Consider the following 23,059-nt stretch of genomic DNA (forward strand, 5'->3'; position numbering starts at 1 on the left):
TGAGCAACAACAGATTAGAATAAAGTATTGTCAAACATTTTATTAACTTCCGTAAAGGTCACTTGAATAAAACACTGACCAATACCTATCGAACATTTTTGCTAATTTCACTTACTTCACTCTCAGTGATGCGTGGTGTATGTCGGATGTCGGACTACCGATCTGAAGGTCTCTGGTTCGATTCTTTACCAATAGCAGGTTATATATATTCTTGTTCAATTTTAACTTGCAAGAATTTATTTGAAATGATTGTACTACACCTGGATTTAGAATACATTTTTAGTACTGTTTTTATACACAATTATATTATATAATTAGATATTCACATTTATATCGTAAAGTTCACGGAATATACCGACTACAGGGTCAAATGCAAGATTGCCATTGTTGGACAATTACTGTATGTTTACACTACATCTCAGAGTGTATCGCTGTAGGTAAAAAAATAATCGTTCTAAAAAAAAAAAAAGAAAAAAAAAAGAAGGTAAAGCCGTTTGATTATTTTGACATTCCAGTGCTCAAGAAAACAATATGAAAACCTAAAATTAAAGTTATCCGCCTACTTAAAAAATCGAAAAATTTTTTCCTCCACAATACTTTTTTTTCTAAACATAAATTTTAAAATACCATGCCAATCCCCGGATGCGGTCATTTTTCAATTACATTTTTCCCCCAGAGATTTGGGGCCCCCTTTTCTTTTCCAAACACATATTTATTATGTATATTCTTAATCAATTACAAGACATTCTTCTCCAACTACTCCAAATATTTTTTTCTGTATTCAACAATGTTTTACTCGCATTAGCTATTGGTAGAAGCTCCTTATCAAACTTTTAAAAAGTGCAGTCCAAATTCCAGTGTCTGAAGCATTTCACTGCAGAACAAATGTAATTGAGAAATCTGGAAGTCATAGTTCTGGTGATCATGTAAATACATGCTTATCTGTTATATCCAGCTAAACCAAGAAAAGATCTTAATTGCTTCTTTCCCTTTGGTCTTGCAATATCTCCTTTAAATCAATTTCTTCTCTTTCTTTTATGTTTGACCGTTGGCAACAATTTGACCGGAAAATTGTAAATTATTGAAATCCAATCATACGTTAAGAAGGTTTAACTGCTATCTTTTCTTCTCGACATGATTATTTTTTGATCAACTGTCATAAATACTAATATGTTTACTAGTATCCCCCATTACGGTATGTACAAGTACATTGTAAAGTTAACTTAGTAAAAATATGAGTATCACTTATTCTTGAAAGCAACGTTCGCATCATCCTATTCGATTTTGCTCCAGAATTGACCATTACAAGGTGCATCTTTCTGAGTTTATAGTTTCCGTCTGTTGTAGAAACTGTTGTAAGATGTCTTGATTCTAAATCAATAGGCATTTACAATATGACTCAAATCAATTTTGGTAAAGAACTTATTTTCGTAAAGCTTTTCCATATTACATCCTCAACATCACCCTGGCTCGGTTTGATTGAGCCTGTTCATGGACGGTACTGGAATATGCAAGTCACTGTCCACGCCCCCTAACATTGGCTTAAGCAGAATTCAACATTTAAACACAAAAATGGTGAAAATTTGGAATTTAGAAACATCCGCAGATGTGTTCATACGGCGGTTATCATGGCACCTTCAATGTGACACAGTAGTGTCATTTCATTAAAAGCGGCGTATGGTCCCCGAGTTAAAGAATGCGTGTGCCCTAAACGAGAAAACAATTAGCGGAAAAAATAAAATGGAATTTTGGAAGGGGGTTTGAGGTTATGAAGCCTGAATATCACAGACACGCTGTCAAAAAAAGACAAAGCATTTAAACCATGCATTTACTACATATTTCTGTTCGAGTGATAACTGATCATTTACATTTACATCTGTGTGCGTCGTCTCTTTCTTCACCCTGTGTTTCTTCTTGTTATAAAATATTTTTATCAGCACCTCAGTATCCAACCCCAGTATCATTATTTTTTTTTGCTTCTATATACTGCTTCACAATCACAAATCCTATCTTCTGTCTCTCTCTTCGTATTTCTTCAGAAGATTTATGTTGTACACTCCAATTATAGAACTACTTTTACTTTATAGTCAAATTTGTTAACTGTTTTAATAACATCAACTTGACCTTTCCATGTTGAAAGAAGGAACAATAAATATATATATATTGCGAGTCTCTGGTACTTTTGTCTTTATCCACAATCCTTTTCATGTTTGTATGGAACCTCTTACAGTCGTGGCATATAAAAATTCAAATGATGAAATATCCTTCACAAGTCTTGACTAAGGAACTTCCTTGTATGCAAATAAGGAGAACATCAGCTAAACATCTGTCACATTCAATATATCTTTCATGGCACTCTTTAAGCATGTTATTCTTAAAGACCATTCTTTTTCTTATAAAGACATCTCATGGGAAAATTCATAACTCCTTTGTATTAGCTGCCGGTCTCTTTTTACCATGTCAGTTCTTGGCAAATTCAACCCATATTTTAACGCGTTTCATTTTTTCTAAAATGGAAACAATCTCATTTTGTTACATTATTTAAAGGTTAAAGGTAAATAAGTTTCATTTTCTATCCTTTTTATTTTACATGGCAAATTGGTATGCTATCAAGGCAACTACTTTTTTAAAAGCGCATGCTAGAAATATTGTAACTAACCATGAGAAATTTTGGTAATGGCATAACCATGTCAATAAAATAAAAAAAAAATTCATCTATAATTTTTTACAAATTTCAACAATCATCTCTATTACCTTCATCACATAATCATCAACCCATCCCAATCTGCATTCTTCCAGTCATTATTATTCACATATATCATCCAAATCATCATCATAATCATAATTATCACCGCTATTTCAAAACATCATTTAATCAGGTTGATTATCGTCATTATTATCTTTCATTTACAATAACCATCTTCCTTCTCCTCATCCTCGACAACATTCCTACCATCATCAACATATTCATGATTATAAGTCAAATCATCATCATTATCAATATTTGTTTCCCTCTTTTAATTGCAATCATCATCATCATCATCATCACCTGAATACTCATTCCATTAGTTATCATTATTATCATCATCATCACATTCCATTTTTTATAGTTCTCATCAGTATCATCATCATCATCATCAGCAGCAGCAGCAGCAGCAGCAGCAGCAGCAGCAGCAGTTATCTTCATCGTTATCATTGTCTTCATCAAAATCATCATTCAAATATTAATCACAACTATCAGTGATAAGATTCATCATCATTATCATCATCATCTCCAACTTATTCACCGACGCCTTAGTTGAAAATAAATATATACATATAGTGAATGACACGTTAGATATTTTGGTTATAGAGATATAAAAAGAGATTTTTAAAGTAACTATGGGCCCATGGTCATGAACAAACTCATAGGTGGATTTTTCCAACACATGGATGTTCAGGCAGTTTACCTGGAACCCCTCATGAAGGTGATGCAGGGTACCCTTTCTGCTTCTGCCTTCCCATCAACAATATTTGTAGATTGGCAGCACTTCCTCTCATGCGCGGAAGGCATGTGTTTTGCATTCGATTATTGGTGCAGAATCTTTCACAATGGGGAAAATTTAGATATAAAAATATTAGAAAGTTTCATTCCACTTTTAAAGCTTTTATTAAATTTGTAAACACATATTTTTATTTATCAGGTAGAATGATCTACTATAAACATAATATTAAATTCTAACATATCAATGAAAGTAAGTTTTACATACATTTACTTTAATTGCTGATAAGACAAAAATAAATAATATTTAATTATTAAGTTACATCTTGTAACCTGAAGTTTTTAACAAAGTTTTGAACATATATTTTCCAAAGTTTCAAAATATGAACAGCTAAGTGTTGTTAATTAAATTTCAGTCATTTAACATCAAACATTTTCAAAATGTACATAGAATTAAATACAACTTACCTAGATATAAAATATAAGAAAGTATTATTAACTTTTTCAGCTTTTATTCAATTTGTAAACACATATATTTATTGATCAGGAAAATTAAACTACCAGCTGGAAAAGGGATCTTTTAAAGGGTTATCTCACTGTCCATTGGTTTAACTTAGTTGACCAATAATTAAACATTATTTCTGGAGAGGCGGAACTACAAGTTCTTTCTTAAGTCTGAAAATACTTGTGAACTAACTTACATATTTACTAATCAATATCAGCAAAATTAATTTTATATGCTTTTATAAGAAATAAAGTTTATCACAGATGTAAATATATCATCCATTTTGCATTTTTTGTCTAGTATAAAAAGTTTTTTTTAGCTCAATGGCTACTCTCAGACAACATGTCACCCGTTTGAGACAGTCTAATTGACAACATGTATATGAGATTTAACAAATGTATAAGTTTATGCCTAACTTTGAAAAAAAAAGAATTTAAAATAGAATTCAGTACAAATATTTCGCTCACTTATTTAATATGCACAATACAAAAAATATAACAAGAAAAACAGATAATGTTTCATAGCATGACACATTATAACACAACATTCACATGCATACCTGAAAACAAAGTTATATGATAACTGAATAAAAAAGGTTGTGAGTGAAATTATTCAGGTGTCCGATAAAAGGATCTATTTTCTAAAAAATCTAAAACGCCCATTGTCACTTTTGTCAATATGAAATAAATCAATCATTTACATTAAAGTTTATTTAACCATTATTTTTGGATACACGTACATGCATTTACATAACTGTCGTGAAGCCGTAGGTCAGTTTGATTATGTGCGGCCATTCTTGCAAATTCGTGAATTTCTAGTTATTGATAGATTATAATTGGATAATTTCAGGAAAAATAGTGTGGTAAAATTGAAGATTGTAAGATAACAGTCAGCAATTAAAAAATCCAAACCAACAACATTTTACTTACAAAACACTGACCAATCTTATATGTTTCCGAATCAAGAGACTGTTGTCGAAAGAGTCAATGTCAGACTTACTATGCATTGCTTCCTTATTTTGGATTTCAACTCTTGGTACAAACATATGCGGTCACGGTCATATTTTATGGACATCGTCCTCATAAAGCTTCGAGTCATCAGAGACGTCCATAAGTTCACTCAAAAGTAGCAGTGTTAAAGTAAATGATTCGTGATTAATGACGGTTTCGTAATGATTTTCAATATGGCGGCGTATACTTATTCCATCTCTGATGTCACAACAAAGCAAAGTAATTCATACAAACTTCAACGCTTTAAAGAAAAACGATGGGTTATGCGAACGGTTACCTGGTGATTTAAAGCATAAAGAAAATGGTTATAATGTTTCAAATGAGTTTTATCTTCTATTTACATTACATACTATAATATTATGATCTAAACAAAATCGTTAAATTTGACCTTTAAGTATCGTACTGAATTCTGTTGTACGAGTATAAAGCGGTCAAAACTATATTGGACGAGATGCTACCCGAGTCTGGTATATGTTTTGCAGCTGTGTACAAGTAAAAACGAATAAGTATTGTTCTCAACCCTGTTTAAAGTCCCCTTTTTACACCAAAATTTCCATTTTGAAATTTTTGTCAGAACGTTGTTACTTCAATTATCAAAGGATTTGAAATGGTATTGTTTAATTCAGAGATGTTTATTGATCATTTGTGATTTAGGTTTTGGAAATTTATGGAACAATGTTAATGTTACAAGCATCCAATTAAATAATATTATGCATATAATTTATGATCATCAATTACAACAATGGTGTTCTGAGCTTAGTAGTTTTCCTGAATTATGTAGTTACAATTTATTTAAATTTAACTTTATTCAAAAAAAGTACTTAGATGTTGTAAATAACACTAATCATCGTAAAGCATTATCAATAAGAATAAATTGTTAATAGAAGACGGAAGATATAGAAATATTGATAGGAATTTACGTGTATGTACTAAATGTAACATGAATCAAATAGAAAACGAATATCATTTCTTATTAGTTTATCCATTCTATAGTAAATTGAGAGGTCAATGTTTTCCTCGGTATTATTGTCATTGGCCAACCATTAATAAATTTATATCAATTATGCAATCTTCGCAAAAGAATATAATTGTTAATTTAGCTAAGTTTATCTATTGTGCTATGTGTAAGAGAAGCTCAAACAGTTGATTTTATGAATGTAGGTATTTGGTTTCATATTAATATGTTCTTTATTTTCTTCTGTGACTCATACTGACATTTTGATATTTTGTAGTAGTTATGTTAACTGTTTACCATACTTTTCTTATGTTATGTAAATATGTTATAACCGCCACGGTAATTTGGCGATGAACATGTATTTGTTTTTGCCGATAAAATATTTGACTTGACTTGTAATAGCGTAATAATAATAATTGGCGTTCGTTTGTGTATTGGATATGCTAGGGTCAATTAAGTACACGTCCGATGTTTATCGGGCGTAAATCTTGGACTTACATTTTTTACCGTTATTGTAAAGGGTAATATAACTTAAAGTATTCTATGAAATCAGATACATCATCGAATTAACTTAAATTAAATTTCGTTATAATCAATTAAATGGATTTTGAAATAATCTTATATTAATTTTGCATTTATAATCAGTTATTAAAGCGACTTATCATATTAAGTAAGTAATACATTTTTGAATATTCTCGTCTATCATTATCATAATACATGTAATTATTATGTTATTGTGCTTATATCGTTTATTTTTTCTTTAAAAAACTTAACCTGACAAGCTTCCAATATTTTTCTCTCTACATTTTGGCACAATTTCCCATGGTAAAATTAGAAAATATCGAGATTTCAATTAAAAACAAAACAATGGCTACTAATATACGTGTCAAAAAGGTTAAATACATTTTATGCACTTTAAAAAATGTTTGCCATGGCAAAACTACGAAAATAGCAATATACCATGGCAAATGCAAACTCTATGCATGCCATATTCTGGCAAATATTTCTGTCCGAAGTGTTGGCTGCTACTCAATTTCTAACAATGTTTGTTTTTGCCAGTTAATGTTAGGTCACTTACATTTCCAATGTAATTCACAAGTTTTTCGGTGATTAATTACAAGCTTCATTATTTATATTGATTGGAGATGTTAGAAACAACTGTTCTTCATCATAGACATCTTCACAAATGCTTTAAAATGAAGCATTGTAATAACTGCGACAGTCTTGTTTCTCTCTGTTCTCAGGTATAGGTTGATGAGTCACAATATTTTGAGTTTTATATGAACTTAAATGTCTAAAATAAACCGTTTCGATATTACATTGCTAGGAATTTTTCACCTAAATGAAATTTTATGTGTCTAACAATATCAAAAATATCCTGTTTCTCTTGTTCATTTTCACATATAAATCCAATGTTGCCCTCAATATATTTTTTCTTTTATCCTGATTAAGTCTTTTTACAGCACTTGGGCTATCTTTGTAATATTTCCTCTTTGGACCTTTATTTTCCAGTATTCAATATACAATATTTGTAGCTATTTAGTATGAATTCTGACCAATAGTAAAGTCTTATCTGACAGTGTATTGCCATGCTGCTTTCAGCAGAGATACAGATGTCACATTTCGTATTAAATTGGTACACAACACTACACTACTGGAGGGATAACAGATATTGTATGTATATATGCCTTACATACATACATGTATTTTGCAACTGACTGTATTTTAGATGACCTTGCTCTGAAATGAGTTTAGGAGAAATCATTTTTTGCTGGGAAATCACATTTGTTTGGGCTTTTATTGATTTGTGTAATAGATTTAAATGGGTAAGTTTGTTTTATTGTAACTGGTTACTGAAAGCAGAGACTTACCATTAATTAAAAGCTCTTTTTTAACCAAGTTAATTGAGATTTAATAGCAGTTTCATCAATGCAACAGAAGAGAAAGGTGGTCACTGACGAGACTCACATGTCACAGGAAATTAGTGCTAGTACAAGGCAAAAGGCAGATGAAACTAGTGATTCTGTTTTTGTTTGTACTGATAAAGATGAAAGTTTATGTGAATTCTGTATTTTGTGCCGAATGTTAAACTGCAAATGAGCATTCCCGTACAGAAAAGGGGTCAAGATCAAAGAGGAAGGAAACACGACTTCTAGGAAAAAATCATTTAAGCACTGTTGTTTTTTTGTTCATTGAGTCATGCAACATTCATTGTAATTTAAATTTGGTAAGAGTCCGGCATCCTTATCTACCAGAACTAGATTATTCTATTACTCGTGTACACTAGAAATATTGGTGACCTTAGCCATTGAAATTGAAATTTACCATTTATTTCTTTAATAAAATGTGTCTGTAAAACTGATAAACCTACACGAGTAAGAAATACAAACCAAGAGTGTAAAATATTCTGATGCTATTGTACAGGATTTTATACACTTTTAAATACTGTTCTACAATGAATAAGATGCAAATTTGCATGTACATTGATTGCCATTTGACCACTTTTCTATGTTAATAAACACTATGATCGCATGTTTTTTTTACATAATAAACTATTCCAAATTCAAAGTTCAAATTTTAATTTCTGTTGTTCTGAAACTGTATGAACATATTTCTTCATAAATTTTCAAATTTTGGATCCATACTGATAAATGTAGCATTTACCTTTAATAAGTAAAGTTTTCATAGGTATAAATTCTACTTTACAGCAAATACTTTAAAAATCATCTCTCCATGAACTACATACAGATTGAAAAATCACCCACCAGTAATAACCTCCCTTTTATACCTTATTAACATTATGCTTTTATATAAACAAAATTATTTATAGGAGATAATGAAATTTAAAATAGTTATCATTTTTTTTAAGTTCAATAATTTTGCCATTTTAAGAATTAAATCAACTTCTTTGACTTAAACAATCAATGTTTAATGTTTCCATTTGTTTAAATTTGTTAAATTCCGAACTTCTGAATTCCAGAACTTTCAAATTCAAAACCTTTTGGTTAGTCATACAGGTGTTCGGTTTTCAGAACTTACACTGCACTGTTTATGCCATGATAAAACTATAAATAAAGCCTATAAATGTCTCCAGTTGTTAATTCCCTTCCGCTTAGCGGGAAGGGTATTATAGGAAGGCCTCCGTCTGTCAGTCTGGCGATCTGGCCGTCCGTCTGTCTTTCAGTCCGTAACAATTTTTGTGTCCGCTCTATAACATTTAAAAAGCCGAATCATTTTTGAAATAATTTGGCACAACGGTCAAGTGTTAAATGTCTACATTACGTTGCCGCTCCTTTAATTTAAACCGCTGAATCTATTATATATGGTAGTCTGGAGATGATTATGAAACATTGTCAAGTGAACTTCTACATAGTTGCACTTACACAAGGGTCATGGTTTTCATAATATTTATTTTGTAAAAACTGCAAGGGATAAAAAATAGATCTTTGGTGTGTTACATTGTCTAGTGGGTCTTTACAGAGGACTACTCTAGCACAAAATTATAAGATTTAACCCCTTTGACCTTAGATAGAATCGTCATGAAAAAATGTTAATTTATTCTTCTATATTTCTTTTTGTACCCAATCAAACTTAAAATATAAGTTTCTTATCAACCTCCACATCATATGTGACAAGGGTCATAATTCTAGCACCTATATTATTAGAATCATCATCTATGAACTCAGAAGTTTCATGAAAGTAGCTATTTGTTTTCTAAAACTTCTTTGGTTCTTAAGGTATCTATTTAAAAAATCAAGAATATGTTTCTTATTATCATTCAAATCAAGAGTGGGAAAATTTAATACTCTACCTTGACTTATTCAATAATAATGACCTCCTTGAGCTTTTACTTTTTTAACATAAATTATTTTTTCTTCATTTCATATAGGATTTACTTCAAATTTCAAACTCCCACATTATAATCACATGACAATGTTGGAATGACAAGGAATCTACCCTCCATATATATTTTCAAAATTACTTCCATGTAGACTTTGAATCTTTTCCTTTCTACTCTATATCTTTCTTATTTCTTCATGGATCTGCTTCAACTTTGAAAAATATGATCATTATGAACACCTTAATTTTATTTGATTAGATTTAGCTCTTGGAGTTTCATGACTATTTTCATTATGGACTTGTTATAAAATGTTATAATTTGGTCACAACCAGGGATTTAAAAACATTTGACCTCTGTCTACCAGTCTGTTTGACTGGCCGTCCCAAAAAAACCGATACCTGAGATTACTTTTAAAGAACTTGGAAAGTTTCAAACAATTTTAATTGAATAGAGAAAAGTTGAAACATTAGTTATACATATTAATCAGGAGAAAATTGGATTATTTTATTATCTATTGTATAAACATAATTTCATTTAAGGCATTGAAGCTTAACAAATTACTATTATTCGGAAATGGCAATGCTTAAAAGTTTTAAAGACAGTGGAAGTGACGAAGCGAGAGATAACGAAGAGGATACTGAGATGTGCTCCCATTGTGCTACGGATGGAAAGCTCCAGCCAGCGTTTTACTTCTGCTATGATTGTGGAGTGTTCGGTAGATACATATGTGGCAAATGTTTAATACATCATAATCGAATTGTGAAGAGTCATAAGGTAGAAATGATAAGCAATCAGTCGATGTCACGAGGGTATGTTCCACCATTATGTATTTTATTGTAACAATGCAAGTATTCCTCGAAAAGTAATTGTGTGATATACTGGTCATACTTATATTGTTATTTTGATTCCTCAAAACTATTTTATTTATCCCATTCAGTCCCATCTCACGCTCTATGAGTATTATATAGTTTAATTGATACTCATCGACAAAATAGCAGATATCTTCCAAACCATTTATTACTTATCAAGCATTTAGCTCACCTGAACCCAATGCTTTAGCTATTACTGCCTCCATTGCGTCATTCCTTTTCTTATATCAAGACAGTATAACTTTTCGTTACTGGCAATTGTTATGACTTGTTGGTTAAGTTTGTTATGGGAGGTTATCGGATTTGGCCAGTTATGAGTGTTACATATAGAAGCCATTTACTTTCAATAATAACCAGTGACTTTTATAGCAACCGTTGTTTTTTCTACAATTATTGTGCTTTTTTTAGAATCTGGTATAATCCAAAGCAACCATTGGCTGAAATAATTACCAATGACTAAAATAAGAACAATTTTATGTCATAGCAATATTTTACTCTCCTTATCAACCATTGACTTTCCATAGAAAACATTACACTTTAATTATATGCATTGACTTCCAAAGCAACCATTGTTTTTAAATTGAAACCGGACTTTCCATAGTAACAATTTACGTCTTCTCTTGCAACCAATGACACCCATAGCAAACTTTTACGTTACTCAACAACCTGTCATTTCTACAGGAAATGACACCAAAGCAACCATTGACTTTTCATAGCAACCATTCACCTTCCATTCCAACAATTGTTTTTCATAACAATTAGAATTATTTTGTCCATAGCAACAATTTTCCAACAATTTTTTCTCGTAGCAGTTACCTACTTCTTTGACTTTCCTTATCAGTGACTTTAATAGCAACACTTGACATTCATAAGGAAGAACTGTATTTCATATGACTGACTTTCGATAGCGACTATTGACTTCTATTGCAAACAGTGAATTTCCATCGTAATCAGTGACTTTCCATAGCAAAAGTGATTCTACAATTGACTTTCATAGAAAGAGTTGGAATCCACAAAATCCATTGACTCTAAATTCAGAGATATTTGAACAAATTAAAGCATTCTCAAAATTTAATTTTAGATTAAGAATACGTCTTTGATATCAGTCACTTCAACTGAATGGAAAATATCACTGGATGGTAAATGAAATGAATTGTTATCAAATCTAAATAAAATGTCACAATTATAAAGATTAGGGTATAAGGATGGTAGATCTTAAATTGGACGGTTTGAGGTTTCCAATACATTTAGTTAGGCAGCTGAATCTTTATAAGGCTGTGAGTCTTTATGATTTATTGATACAATAATACCACCAATTATAGTCATGTTATACGGATTTGACTCTAAAAAAGCGATAGAAGATTTTAAGCTTTTGAAAGTTGTTTTGGTTCTACCCACAAGATGTTTAATAAGGAGAAATCAGATGGAGTTTGTTTGACGTATTCTTTTATTTGACTTGCTGGTTGGAATGACGTTTTTTGTCGTTTTACGTTAAACAGGTTGATCAGACAAGTAATACTAGTTATCATGATAATTGTCTTCATTTTCTAACATTATTTAATATTCATTTTTAACGATTAAGGATCATTTTATAAATTTGTATTTTAGAAAATAAACTGCCGTTTCAATGTTTTATTTTAGACAAACATTGGAGACAGACCTTGCAAAAGAGCGAAAGGAAATAGAAGAACTACGCCGCAAACTTGATAACAGTACGAAGCAAATCATTGGCCTTGAAAAAGAATTAAAAGAAATGTATCAGACAAATTTGTTTTTACAGGAAGAATCAATACAACTAAATCAAAGGTATACAATTTTTATGAATAATCTGATAAATTATGTTACAGCTGTTTCAAATCATTTTGTTCAAGGTGTATTCTTTGTAAATGACCAGGTATTGTTTCGTTTGTTTAAAATAATAAGTACATATGAGAATAGTTTTGAATTCAAGAAAATGTTGGTTTTCCACAGATATTTCTTCTTCTGTATATGTGAAAACAGTTTAATTAGATTTTCTTGAATTAAAATGTAAATGTACAAAACATGAACTTTAAATTTGCATTTGGTAGTTGAAGGGGTCAAGAAAGTGTTATAACTATATAAAACGTTTTCCATACCATAAAACTCGAATCATTTGTTAAAGACAACCTGGCGCGCGAATAGGCGGAACACACTGACATCATCTTGCCCCCATTTTGGAGATAAAAACTTGATAATAAATCGTCCACATTAATATAAGTATGTTATTCGTGTATCCCCGTAAAATTAAATGAGATATAATGGTCACTTGTCAATAGAAGCATTTTACCATTACATTTTCATAGGAACCTTTTCCATCAAAATGTCCATAGAAACCTTCAGAGAGCTTTAGAAATATTTACAAATAATTGCAGAAGATTGGCGTAAGGTTGCATATTTACACTTCTGACCACTGATGAGAGAAAGAGAGAGAGAGATTGGCAACATTGTGTATTGTAGTGAATAATAGTTATAGCTTGTCAAACTTCATAAGCATTTGAAACATATAGTACCCCTACGTTTAACATTCGATTGATTTCAACTTTTGTTTTAAGTAAATAAATTAATAAATAACACACACAAAACATAGCTTTTGGTCAAAATTCACAAAATTGATTTCATCAAATAAGGCAGGTTACTTTTAATTGTTAATACCTTATAACTTAGGAAAATAAATGAACATATTCTTAAAACATAGTGCTCATGTGGAGTGTTGCTGTTGTTCAAGTGTTGCCCAATTGTCATGTAAATATTGTTTTTTAAATGAGAGCAGTTTAAGTGCTTATTTGAATTTGATCAACTTTCTAATTTTTAGTCATAATTCTTCTCTTTCAATTAACATTAATCATTTCCTTTTAAATGAGTTATTTAAACCCTATATTAATTGCTTTTAAAAAAAGTAAACCGTGACCATTAAATGATCGAATTTTGAATCTATTTTCGTCACTTTGTCATTCATTTGTGGGAATGATTCATACTTGACAAAACAACAAGTGTAACTAGTCAGGCATATCAAAATTAAGAAAAGGTAACACTATTTCTTTTCTTTAATGTTCTTTTTAATAATTTGTTTTAACCATTTATTTGTTTGCTTTTAGAAAAAATAATAACGTCGAGCATTACCTTCGCCCGGAGGTGGCTCTTGATATTAAATTTTTCATACTTTGTTACATATTAATGGATTTTATTCATTGTTCAAAAGAACACTTAAGACAAAACCAACATGTTGAAAAAATATTACCCTAGTCTTTGGATGACGTTCACTGTCAAAGTGAAATAATTGAATTGTGCTTAAACTGTGATAATGTGTTACATTTTGTATATATATCAGATATGATTTATATTTGGTGAATACATTTATATATGGGACCATGACCAAAAAATGACATTGACAGTCAATGTCATTGATTGAATTTTGCTTGTTTAGATGGAAGGTTTCATTCATGCTGGGACGAAGTAACAGTTTTGGCATCATTTACATGTTGTTTAATTTACATATATCATTGAATTATAAATGTCACCTTGACTCTTTATGCCAAAAGATCACTTTTTAAAGTAAATTCTATGATAATGTTTTAGAAAAAACTTTTACTATAATGAGCCTTCTATGATGTGTACTCGTATTCCTCAAGAAATAAGAACAAGTAGGGCATCTTCTTATTTTGTAATATCACCTATCTTCTCCTGAGCTTCTTGAAATTCTCCAATAAGACGTGGGTATTAATTCAATTGGTTACATATCCAGGAAGGTTCATGAAAAGAATAAAATAATAATTATTATGCTTGTCATGTAGATCAGAGGACACTTTTTATCTTTGTACACAGGGTTATGAAGCTATCTGGTAAGAAATTGCAGGAGAAGAATGCTGATACAGCAGATCTGAATGATCCTAACAGAGCATTGAAGTTGTCAGAGAAGTTTGGCCAGTTATACGATGATGAATGGACTAATGCCTTTGAATGTTTGACTGATAAGAAGATAGGCGTACCATTAAAAGATGCCATAAATGTTCTACTACGCCTTCTTCAAGTAATGTTTTATACTATTTGTATAAACATTGTTCAATAAAATGCTGTTCTAATTAATTCACCAAAACAACACTAGTTGGTATACATTGAAATTGTTTTTCAAAATCCTGTTTAGCCTGTCTGTTTTGAAGACAATTGTGAGCTATTATGATCGCTGTGACATTATATTTGTTGTCATTATCATTGAAACTTAGAGTAAATGCTTCTCATGACGAGTTGCAGATTCTAGACAAGCAGCGTAAGTCTTAAAGCAATATAATTGCAGTTATGTCTCGTGTTGCTTAGAATTTTTAACAGACGAGTTTCAACACCACATGCGTTGCTCTTGTAACTGTTATAGACTGACTTTTTTTGGTCACAATGATAGAGTCAAAAGTTGAGCTGACAGTTGATTTTACTTTTTATGCCACCGCAACATCTGCGATGCCGTGGCATATAGCGATTCACCTGTGTGTGTGTGTGTGTGTTTGTATGTATGTGTGTATGTTTGTGGGTTATATAGATTACATAGTGAACTTAAAATCTTCTTATGAAAAACCACTAGTCCAATTTCAACCAAACTTAGCAGGATTGGTCCTTTGGTGAAGGGCTTTCAAAGTTGTTCAAAGAATTTGATTCCATGAAGATATCTGGTGGCCATGTCAACCAAAAGGAATTATAAGAATAAATTAAAAAAAATCTTCTTGTAAAGACCCACAAGGCCTAGAGCATAGATATTTTGCATAAGTCATTGTCTGGTTGGCCTCTACCAAGATTGTTCAAATTATTGCCCTGTTGGGTAAAAATTGGCCCCCTTCCCGGGGGTCATTGATTTTCACTATATGTACATATAGTTAAATTTAAAACACCTTCTTGTTTGAAGGTACAAGGCTTTGAGCTTAAATATTTGGTATATGACTTCATATATAGGTACTACACCAAAGTTGTTTAAATTTTGCCTTTAACGTCATTATTTAGCCCCGAGCAATGGGTCATAGGTTTTCCTTTTATGTTACTATATAGTAAAAACTTAAGAAATCATCTTCTCGAAATTGACAAAGGCTAGAGGTTAGACATTTTGCATGAAACATTGTGTAGTGAACCTCTACCAAGATAGTTCAAATTATAGCCCTGGGGTCAAAATTGGCCGGGCCCCTGGGGTCATTGATTTTCACTATATGTACATAAAGTAAAAAAAAAATCTTATTGTCTGAAGGTAGAAGGCTAAATAGATATTTGGTATATAATATCATCTACAGGTACTCTACCAAAGTTGTTCAAATTTTGCCTCTAGTGTCAAAATTGCCCCGGGGTCATAGGTTTTTCTTATATGTACATAGTAAAAATTCTTTTATGTTACTATATGGTAAAAACTTAAGAAATCATCTTCTCAAAATTGACAAAGGCTAGAGGTTAGATATTTGGCATGAGACTTTGTGTAGTGAACCTCTACCAAGATTGTTCAAATTATAGCCCTAGGGTCAAAATTGGCCCCTCCCCGGGGGTCATTGATACTCACTATGTACATATAGTAAAATATTAAAAAATCTTATTTTCTGAAGGTACATCTGGCTTAGAGCTTTGATGTTTGCTTAATAATATCATCCATAGGTCCTCTACCAAAGTTGTTCAAAGTTTTCCCTGGTGTCACAATTGGCCCTGCCCGGGGGCATTGATTTTCATTAAGTACACACAGTAAAAACAGATACTTTAACAAATGTTTTTTTGAATTGGAGAAAGTTACAGCTTAGATATTTGACATGAAATGTTGTTTGGTGGACCTGTATCACGAATTAAACCCTTTTAAACCCTCAAAATTTTGCCTTGCCAAAGGGACAGTGACCTTCTTTCTTGTCTTTGATGTGAAGCTATGAAATTTGAACCATGTGCACAGATTAAGATGTAAAGTGAACTTTGATATCAGCTGGCCTAGATTTTGACAAAGTGTCTTACTGTGTTGTCCTTTGATGTACAGTCATGGAATTTTGGCCATGTGAAATATGACCTTCACCACCAAATTCACTAGACTCAACTGCATTGATATATTCCTACTCTTATCTTTTATTTGAATTACAATAGATTTAACCACTGATCTAATAATAAGAATTAGATTGGTCAGTGATCTATGCATTTTGGCAATCTTCATTTGTATAGAAACAAAAAAAAATCTGTTCCTACATTACTATTTAGTGTTGTATTAATGCGGTGGCATAGCATTTTTCACAAATGCAATCTTGTTTGATTTAATAAAAGATTTACACATCATATAGTTTTCATATTATATATATATCTATCTTTGCATTGTTAGGACAGATGTCTGACATGTATGCAACTGACCCTAAATTTAGACAATGATTAATATGTTTTCAGGAATGTTGGACGTTTTGCAATAAACTGGTCGCAGCACAAATGGAAAGTTTACAAAATGTTTTTCTACATCCTGCTCAGAACTTGGCTAATTTTGACCAAAAGAAAACTGTAGGTGTTTTTAAATAATAATTTTTGAAAATTGTTAAATGATAACTGTTAATAAATAGGCAGTTTCCATTTTGAGTGTAAGTAAGTAAGTAAATTAAGTAAAGTAAAGTAAAGTAAGTAAGTAAAGGTTTTATTTATCGAGGCTGCACATTTGGTTTCCCAATCTTTCATGTGAGTCTGTAAGAAAACATAATTTACAATATATACAACTAAAATACTACAATAATATGGAAACAACAATTTGGTACAATTTACATTGAAATTGTCAGAACAAGAAATACATGTTAATATTTACGGTCAATTCATAGCATAACACTTGTGAAAGAAGTACATATTAAATTAGACAAAGTAGGTGTTACATCAAATAATAATATTCAAATCTTTTATAAAATGATTAATTGAATGATGAGAAATACCAGGATGTATATGAAGCTTGAAATTGCTGAACTGTTTCAGATTTTCTTATGTAAAAAGGGATATTATTCCATAATTTAGGGCCAGAGTATACTAGGGATTTTCTGAAAAATTCTTTCTTAGGTCGTGGAATAGCTAGGTCTGAACTTTTTGTAGATCATTGCACTCATGTTTTTGGTGTACAAATTGGAATTAAGTTTGCATGTATTGTGGATATGGTTAACAAATTCAAAACACAAAAATATGGATTCGAAATACCTATAGTAATCCAAAACTGCTAAATTCTATATAATTGATATTAATTGAGCTAATTCTTGGATGACAATTTTTAATGCACCTCAACAATAGCTTAAGCAAAATCTAAAATTTATACATGTTATATATGGAAATAATTAGTTCAGTTAGGCCCAACTGAGCAAAAAGTGCTCAGAGATGAGCTTTTGTGATGGCATTGTCTTTCATCCGTTGCATGTCATCATCTGCATCATCTGCTCCTAAACTACTGATGGATTTTGACCAAATTAATCAGGAACCATCTTTAAGTAGCCCTCTAGAAAAGTTATGTAAATAGTCCCAGTCCAACGCATAATTATGTCACAGAAACATAAATGTTGTCCACAAATTTTAAACTGCTGACTTTGTTTTGAAATAACTTGACAAGTGATCACCATTTGAGACAATGTGCAGAGTGCAATATGATTGGGTTGCTACCCCCAATATCAAGGTACGCCGCCTTTCCTTGTTGATCTTGTTTATCATATTTTACACTTAATGGTCACTTGTTAAAAAGTCTACATTTCATGTTGCTTTATAACTTTTTAACCACTAAAAAAATTGAAATAGCTGGCCTACTTGATCACCATTTTGCGACAAAATGCAGAGCGCAATAATTAGGTTTCTTCCTCCAAGTCAAGGTCAAACCTATTAAAAAGTCTAAATTTCATGTCTGCTTTGTAAGTTTCAAACTGCTGATTTTTAGCTCACCTGAGCATATGCTCAGGGTGAGTTATTAGGATCACTCTTCGTCCGTCGTCCGTTGTCCGTTCACACTTTTAAAACGACATCTCCTCTGAAACCATAAGGCAGATCATAATGAAACTTCACAGGGATGTTCCTTGTGTGAAGCCTTAACAAAGTTGTTCAAAGAATTCCATTCCATGCAGAACTCCGGTTGCCATAACAACCGAAAGAAAAAACTTTAAATATCTTCTTAAAAAAAACCCTAAGAGCTAGAGCTTAGCTATTTGGCATGAAACATCTTCTAGTGAGTGTCTACCAAGTTTGTTCAAATAAAAGCCATGGGGTCAAAATTGGCCCCGCCCCAGGGGGTCATTGATTTTCCCTATATGCATAAAGAAAACTCAAAAAATCTTCTTTTAAAGAACCCAAAGAGCTAGAGCTAAGATATTTAGCATGAAACATCTTCTAATGAGTGTCTACCAAGTTTGTTCAAATAAAAGCCCCGGGGTCAAAATTGGCCCCGCCCCAGGGGGTCATTGGTTTTACCTACATGCATAAAGTAAAAACTTAAAAAATCTTCTTTTAAAGAACTCAAAGAGCTAGAACTAAGATATTTAGCATGAAACATGTTATAATAGGTGTCTACCAAGTTTGTTCAAATAAAAGCCCTGGGGTCAAAATTGGCTGCGCCCCGGAGGTCATTGATTTTTCTTATATGTGTATAGCAAAAACTTAAAAAATCATCTTTGAAAAATCCCAAATAGCTAGAGTTTAGATATTTAGCATGAAACATCTTCTAGTAAGTGTCTACAAAGTTTGTTCAAATAAAAGCCCTGGGTTCAAAACTGGCCCCGCCCCAGGGGTGTCATTGTTTTTAACTATATGTGTATGTATAACTTAAAAAATCTTCATTTAAAAAACCCAATGAGTTTAGCATGAAACATCTTATGGGTGTCTACCAAGTTTGTTCAAATAAAAGCCCTTGGGATAAAATTGGCCCTGCCGGGGTTGGGGGGTGTGGGAGGGGACTTCAGGGCCATCATGACCCTCTTGTTTTTAGATAACTTAGCACAAATGATACAAATGTGCAGAGCTCAATAATTGGGTTGCTACCCCCCAAGGTCAAGGTCACAGTCAAAGGTCAAGTGTAAAAAAGTTGACATTTTGTGTCCACTCCATAATTTTTAAACTGCTGTAAGAGTTTGAAATAACTTGGCACAAGTGAATACCATGATAACACCATGTGCAGAGCACAATCATTGGGTTGCAATCCCAAAGGTCAAGGTGACACTTGAAAGTCAAGTGTTAAAAAGTCTACATTTTGTGTCAGCTCAATAACTTTTAAATTGCTGAATTTTTTTTAATTAACTTAGCATAACTGATCACCATAATGAGACAACGTGCAAAGCACAATAATTGAGTTGCTGCCCTAAAGGTCAAGGTCATACTTAAAGGTCAAATGTTAAAAGTCTACATTTCTCTCGGCTCCATAACTTTTAAACCGCTGAAAACTTTTTTAACAATTTGGCAAAGGTGTTGCCATTATGAGACGAAGTGCAGAGCGCAATAATTAAATTGCTACACCCAAGATCAAGGTCACACCTACAGATAAATGTTAGAAAGTCTACATTTTATGTCGGTCCAAAACATTTAAAATGCTGCAATGTTTTTAAGATTATTTGGCAGAAATGATCACCATTATTACATCATTAATCAAGTCATAGCACTGAAGGTCAGGTTCATACTTAAAGGTCCAGTGTATAAACATCTATTTTTCATATCCGCTCTACAACTTACTGACAATTCAAAGGTTTTAAAATTACTTGGCACAAATGATCCCCACCATGACACAATCTGCAGAGCTCAACATCCAGGTTGCTACCCCCAAGGTCAAGGTTATATGTTCTCCATAACTTTTTGACTTTATGGAAGATTTTAAATAACTTGGCACAAATAATCACCATTGTGAGATTATGTGCTTATGATATGCATGGCACAACATCAAGGTCATAGTTGGTAAAAGGTCAAGAAGTACACATTCATGTTCACTGCCGAAGGGGATTTAGCTGTCCTTCAGACTGCCTTGTTAATTTTATGGAAGATTTTAAATATCTTTGCAGAAATAATCACCATCATGAGACTATGTGATTATGATATGCATACCACAACATCAACGTCATGGTTTGTTAAAGGTCAAGGAGTTCACATTCATGTCCACTGTGAAAGGGGATTTAGCTGTCCTTTAGACTGCCTTGTTTACATAAAAAACTGTATAGTGAAATATCTCCAAGAATAATTTGCTGAGAGCTTAGATACTTAGAATGTAGAATAACCTAAAATCATGCTCCTGGAGTCAAATTGGTTCTTGCCCTGGGGGTCACTTAATTTAATGTAGCATTGCCTAGTAAACATCTACAAATATAATGTAAGTCCAGCCTCTCAGGTAGAGAATGACCCCTCCCTGTGGTTCATTTACTTTTTATAGACTTGTAAAGAAAACCTTTAATCTTCTTCTCTGAAAGAACAATGCCAAGAGTTAAAATATTTGACATGTAAAATCACGTTGATGTCCTCTATATAAATTATATAAATCATGCCCCAGGGTTCAAAATAGACACCACCCAGTTTATATAGACTTGTTTATGAAAATGATTTAAATCTTCTTATGTGAAATTGTGGATACTTAGCATGTGGCATGGTATATCTAAAAAAGTAATGCTCCTTGGATCATTGATAGCCCTGCCCTGGGATTAAATTTAATTGCATGTACCTAGATTTTTGTTTTAAAACTGTCATAAAAAATCATCTTCCCTGAAGCCGTGGGAATAAATTTAATGACATGTACCTAGATTTTTTGTAAAAACACCTTGATATCCTCTACAAAAGTTTAATAACGCATGGGGCCACTTAGTTTATAAAGTCTTGTACAGGAAATTACATTTAAGTTTTCTGTTGTGAAACAAATGCCAAGAGCTCAGACATTTGTCATGTTACAAGCATTGCTTCTACAAAAGTAACAAGTCATGTCCCAGAGGTAAAAAATGGCAACACCCTGGGGATCATTTACTTCACATAGACTTGTTTAATTAAATGTCGTAACAATTTTTTCTCTGCATGAACAATGCACAGAGTTTAGATATTTTGCATCACCTAATGGTCCTCTATAAAAGTTATTATGCTCCCTGAAAAATTTCGGGGGAGCATAATTATAGTCGTCGGGTCGTCCGTCCGTCCGTCAGTCCGTCCGTCCGTACGTACGTCCCGAATTCGTATCCGGCCCATAACTTTGTTATTTGAAGGTCAGGGTCACAGCATGACTTTGCAGCAAAATCGTGTCTGGTCCATAACTTCATTATTTGAAATCGGATTTTAAAACTATTTCACAGAAATGATCACCATATTGAGACGACGTGTCGCGAGCAAATTTGGGTCTCTACCTTGAAGGTCAAGGTCACAGCATGACCTTGCAGCAAAATTTTGTCCGGTCCATAACTTCATTATTTGTAGTCGGATTTTAAAACTACCTCACAGAAATGATCACCTTATTGAGACAATGTGTCGCGCGCAAGAATCGGGTCTCGCTACCTTGAAGGTCAAGGTCACAGTATGACTTTGCAGCAAAATCGTGTCCGGCCCATAACATCGTTATTTGAAGTCGGATTTTACAACTATTTCACAGAAATGATCACCATATTGAGACGACGCGTCGCCCGCAACATTTGAGTCGCTACCTTGAAGGTCAAGGTCACAGCATGACCTTGCAGTAAAATCTTGTTCAGCCCATAATTTCGTGATTTGAAGTTGGATTTTACAACTATTTCACTGAAATGATCACCATATTGAGATGACGTGTCATGCGCATCATTTAGGTCGCTACCTTGAAGGTCAAGGTCACAGCATGACCTTGCAGCAAAATCGTGTCCAGCCCATTTCTTCATTATTTGAAATGGGATTTTAAAACTATTTCACAGAAATGATCACCATATTGAGACGACGTGTGGTGCGCAACATGTGGGTCACTACCTTGAAGGTAAAGGTCACAACACGACCTTGCAGCAAAATTGTGTCCGGCCCATAACTTCATTATTTGTAGTCGGATTTTACAACTATTTCACAGAAATGATCACCATATTGAGACAATGTGTTGCGCGCGCAACATTTGGGTTGTTTTTACACTTTGCACTTTGTCTGTGACATAACTCTGACACTACAAGAGGTATACCTTCCCCTGTCCAAATCCTATTCGGGGAGCATCATCCAGTTCAACCGGCTCTTGTGTAAATCATGCCCTGAAGGTCACTTAGTTTATATAAATCTTCATAGTAGTAATTTCGAATTTACTAGAAAAATATTTTGTGTGGTCCTCTACCTTTGGATGGAGATAGGAGGCTCTTAGATTAAGGTCAGCAGTATTAAAATGTATATCAAACTTTTGCTTTAGCACCTTTTATTCATTGACAGATGTCATTTATTGTCCCCCGCCTTTTCGAAGAAAAAAGGGGGATATAGAAATAGGCTCC

The 23,059-nt window shown here is 32.5% G+C and overlaps 1 protein-coding gene across 1 annotated transcript in view; it reads left to right on the plus strand.

Moving 5' to 3' along the window:
• Window positions 1-124: 124 nt before the first annotated feature.
• Window positions 125-23,059, plus strand: part of LOC132757101 (uncharacterized) — a 32,948-nt gene continuing 10,013 nt past the window's right edge. The window contains exons 1-5 of the mRNA XM_060748286.1: window positions 125-198; window positions 10,332-10,601; window positions 12,303-12,467; window positions 14,505-14,709; window positions 17,058-17,165. Of these exons, the coding sequence (XP_060604269.1) occupies window positions 10,366-10,601; window positions 12,303-12,467; window positions 14,505-14,709; window positions 17,058-17,165 (714 nt within the window). The 5' untranslated portion in view covers window positions 125-198; window positions 10,332-10,365. The remainder of the gene's footprint in view (window positions 199-10,331; window positions 10,602-12,302; window positions 12,468-14,504; window positions 14,710-17,057; window positions 17,166-23,059) is intronic.

The sequence above is a fragment of the Ruditapes philippinarum genome, unplaced genomic scaffold, assembly GCF_026571515.1.
Source record: "Ruditapes philippinarum isolate M1 unplaced genomic scaffold, ASM2657151v2 ctg636_1_1_1_1, whole genome shotgun sequence".
Taxonomy (NCBI): Eukaryota; Metazoa; Mollusca; class Bivalvia; order Venerida; family Veneridae; genus Ruditapes; species Ruditapes philippinarum.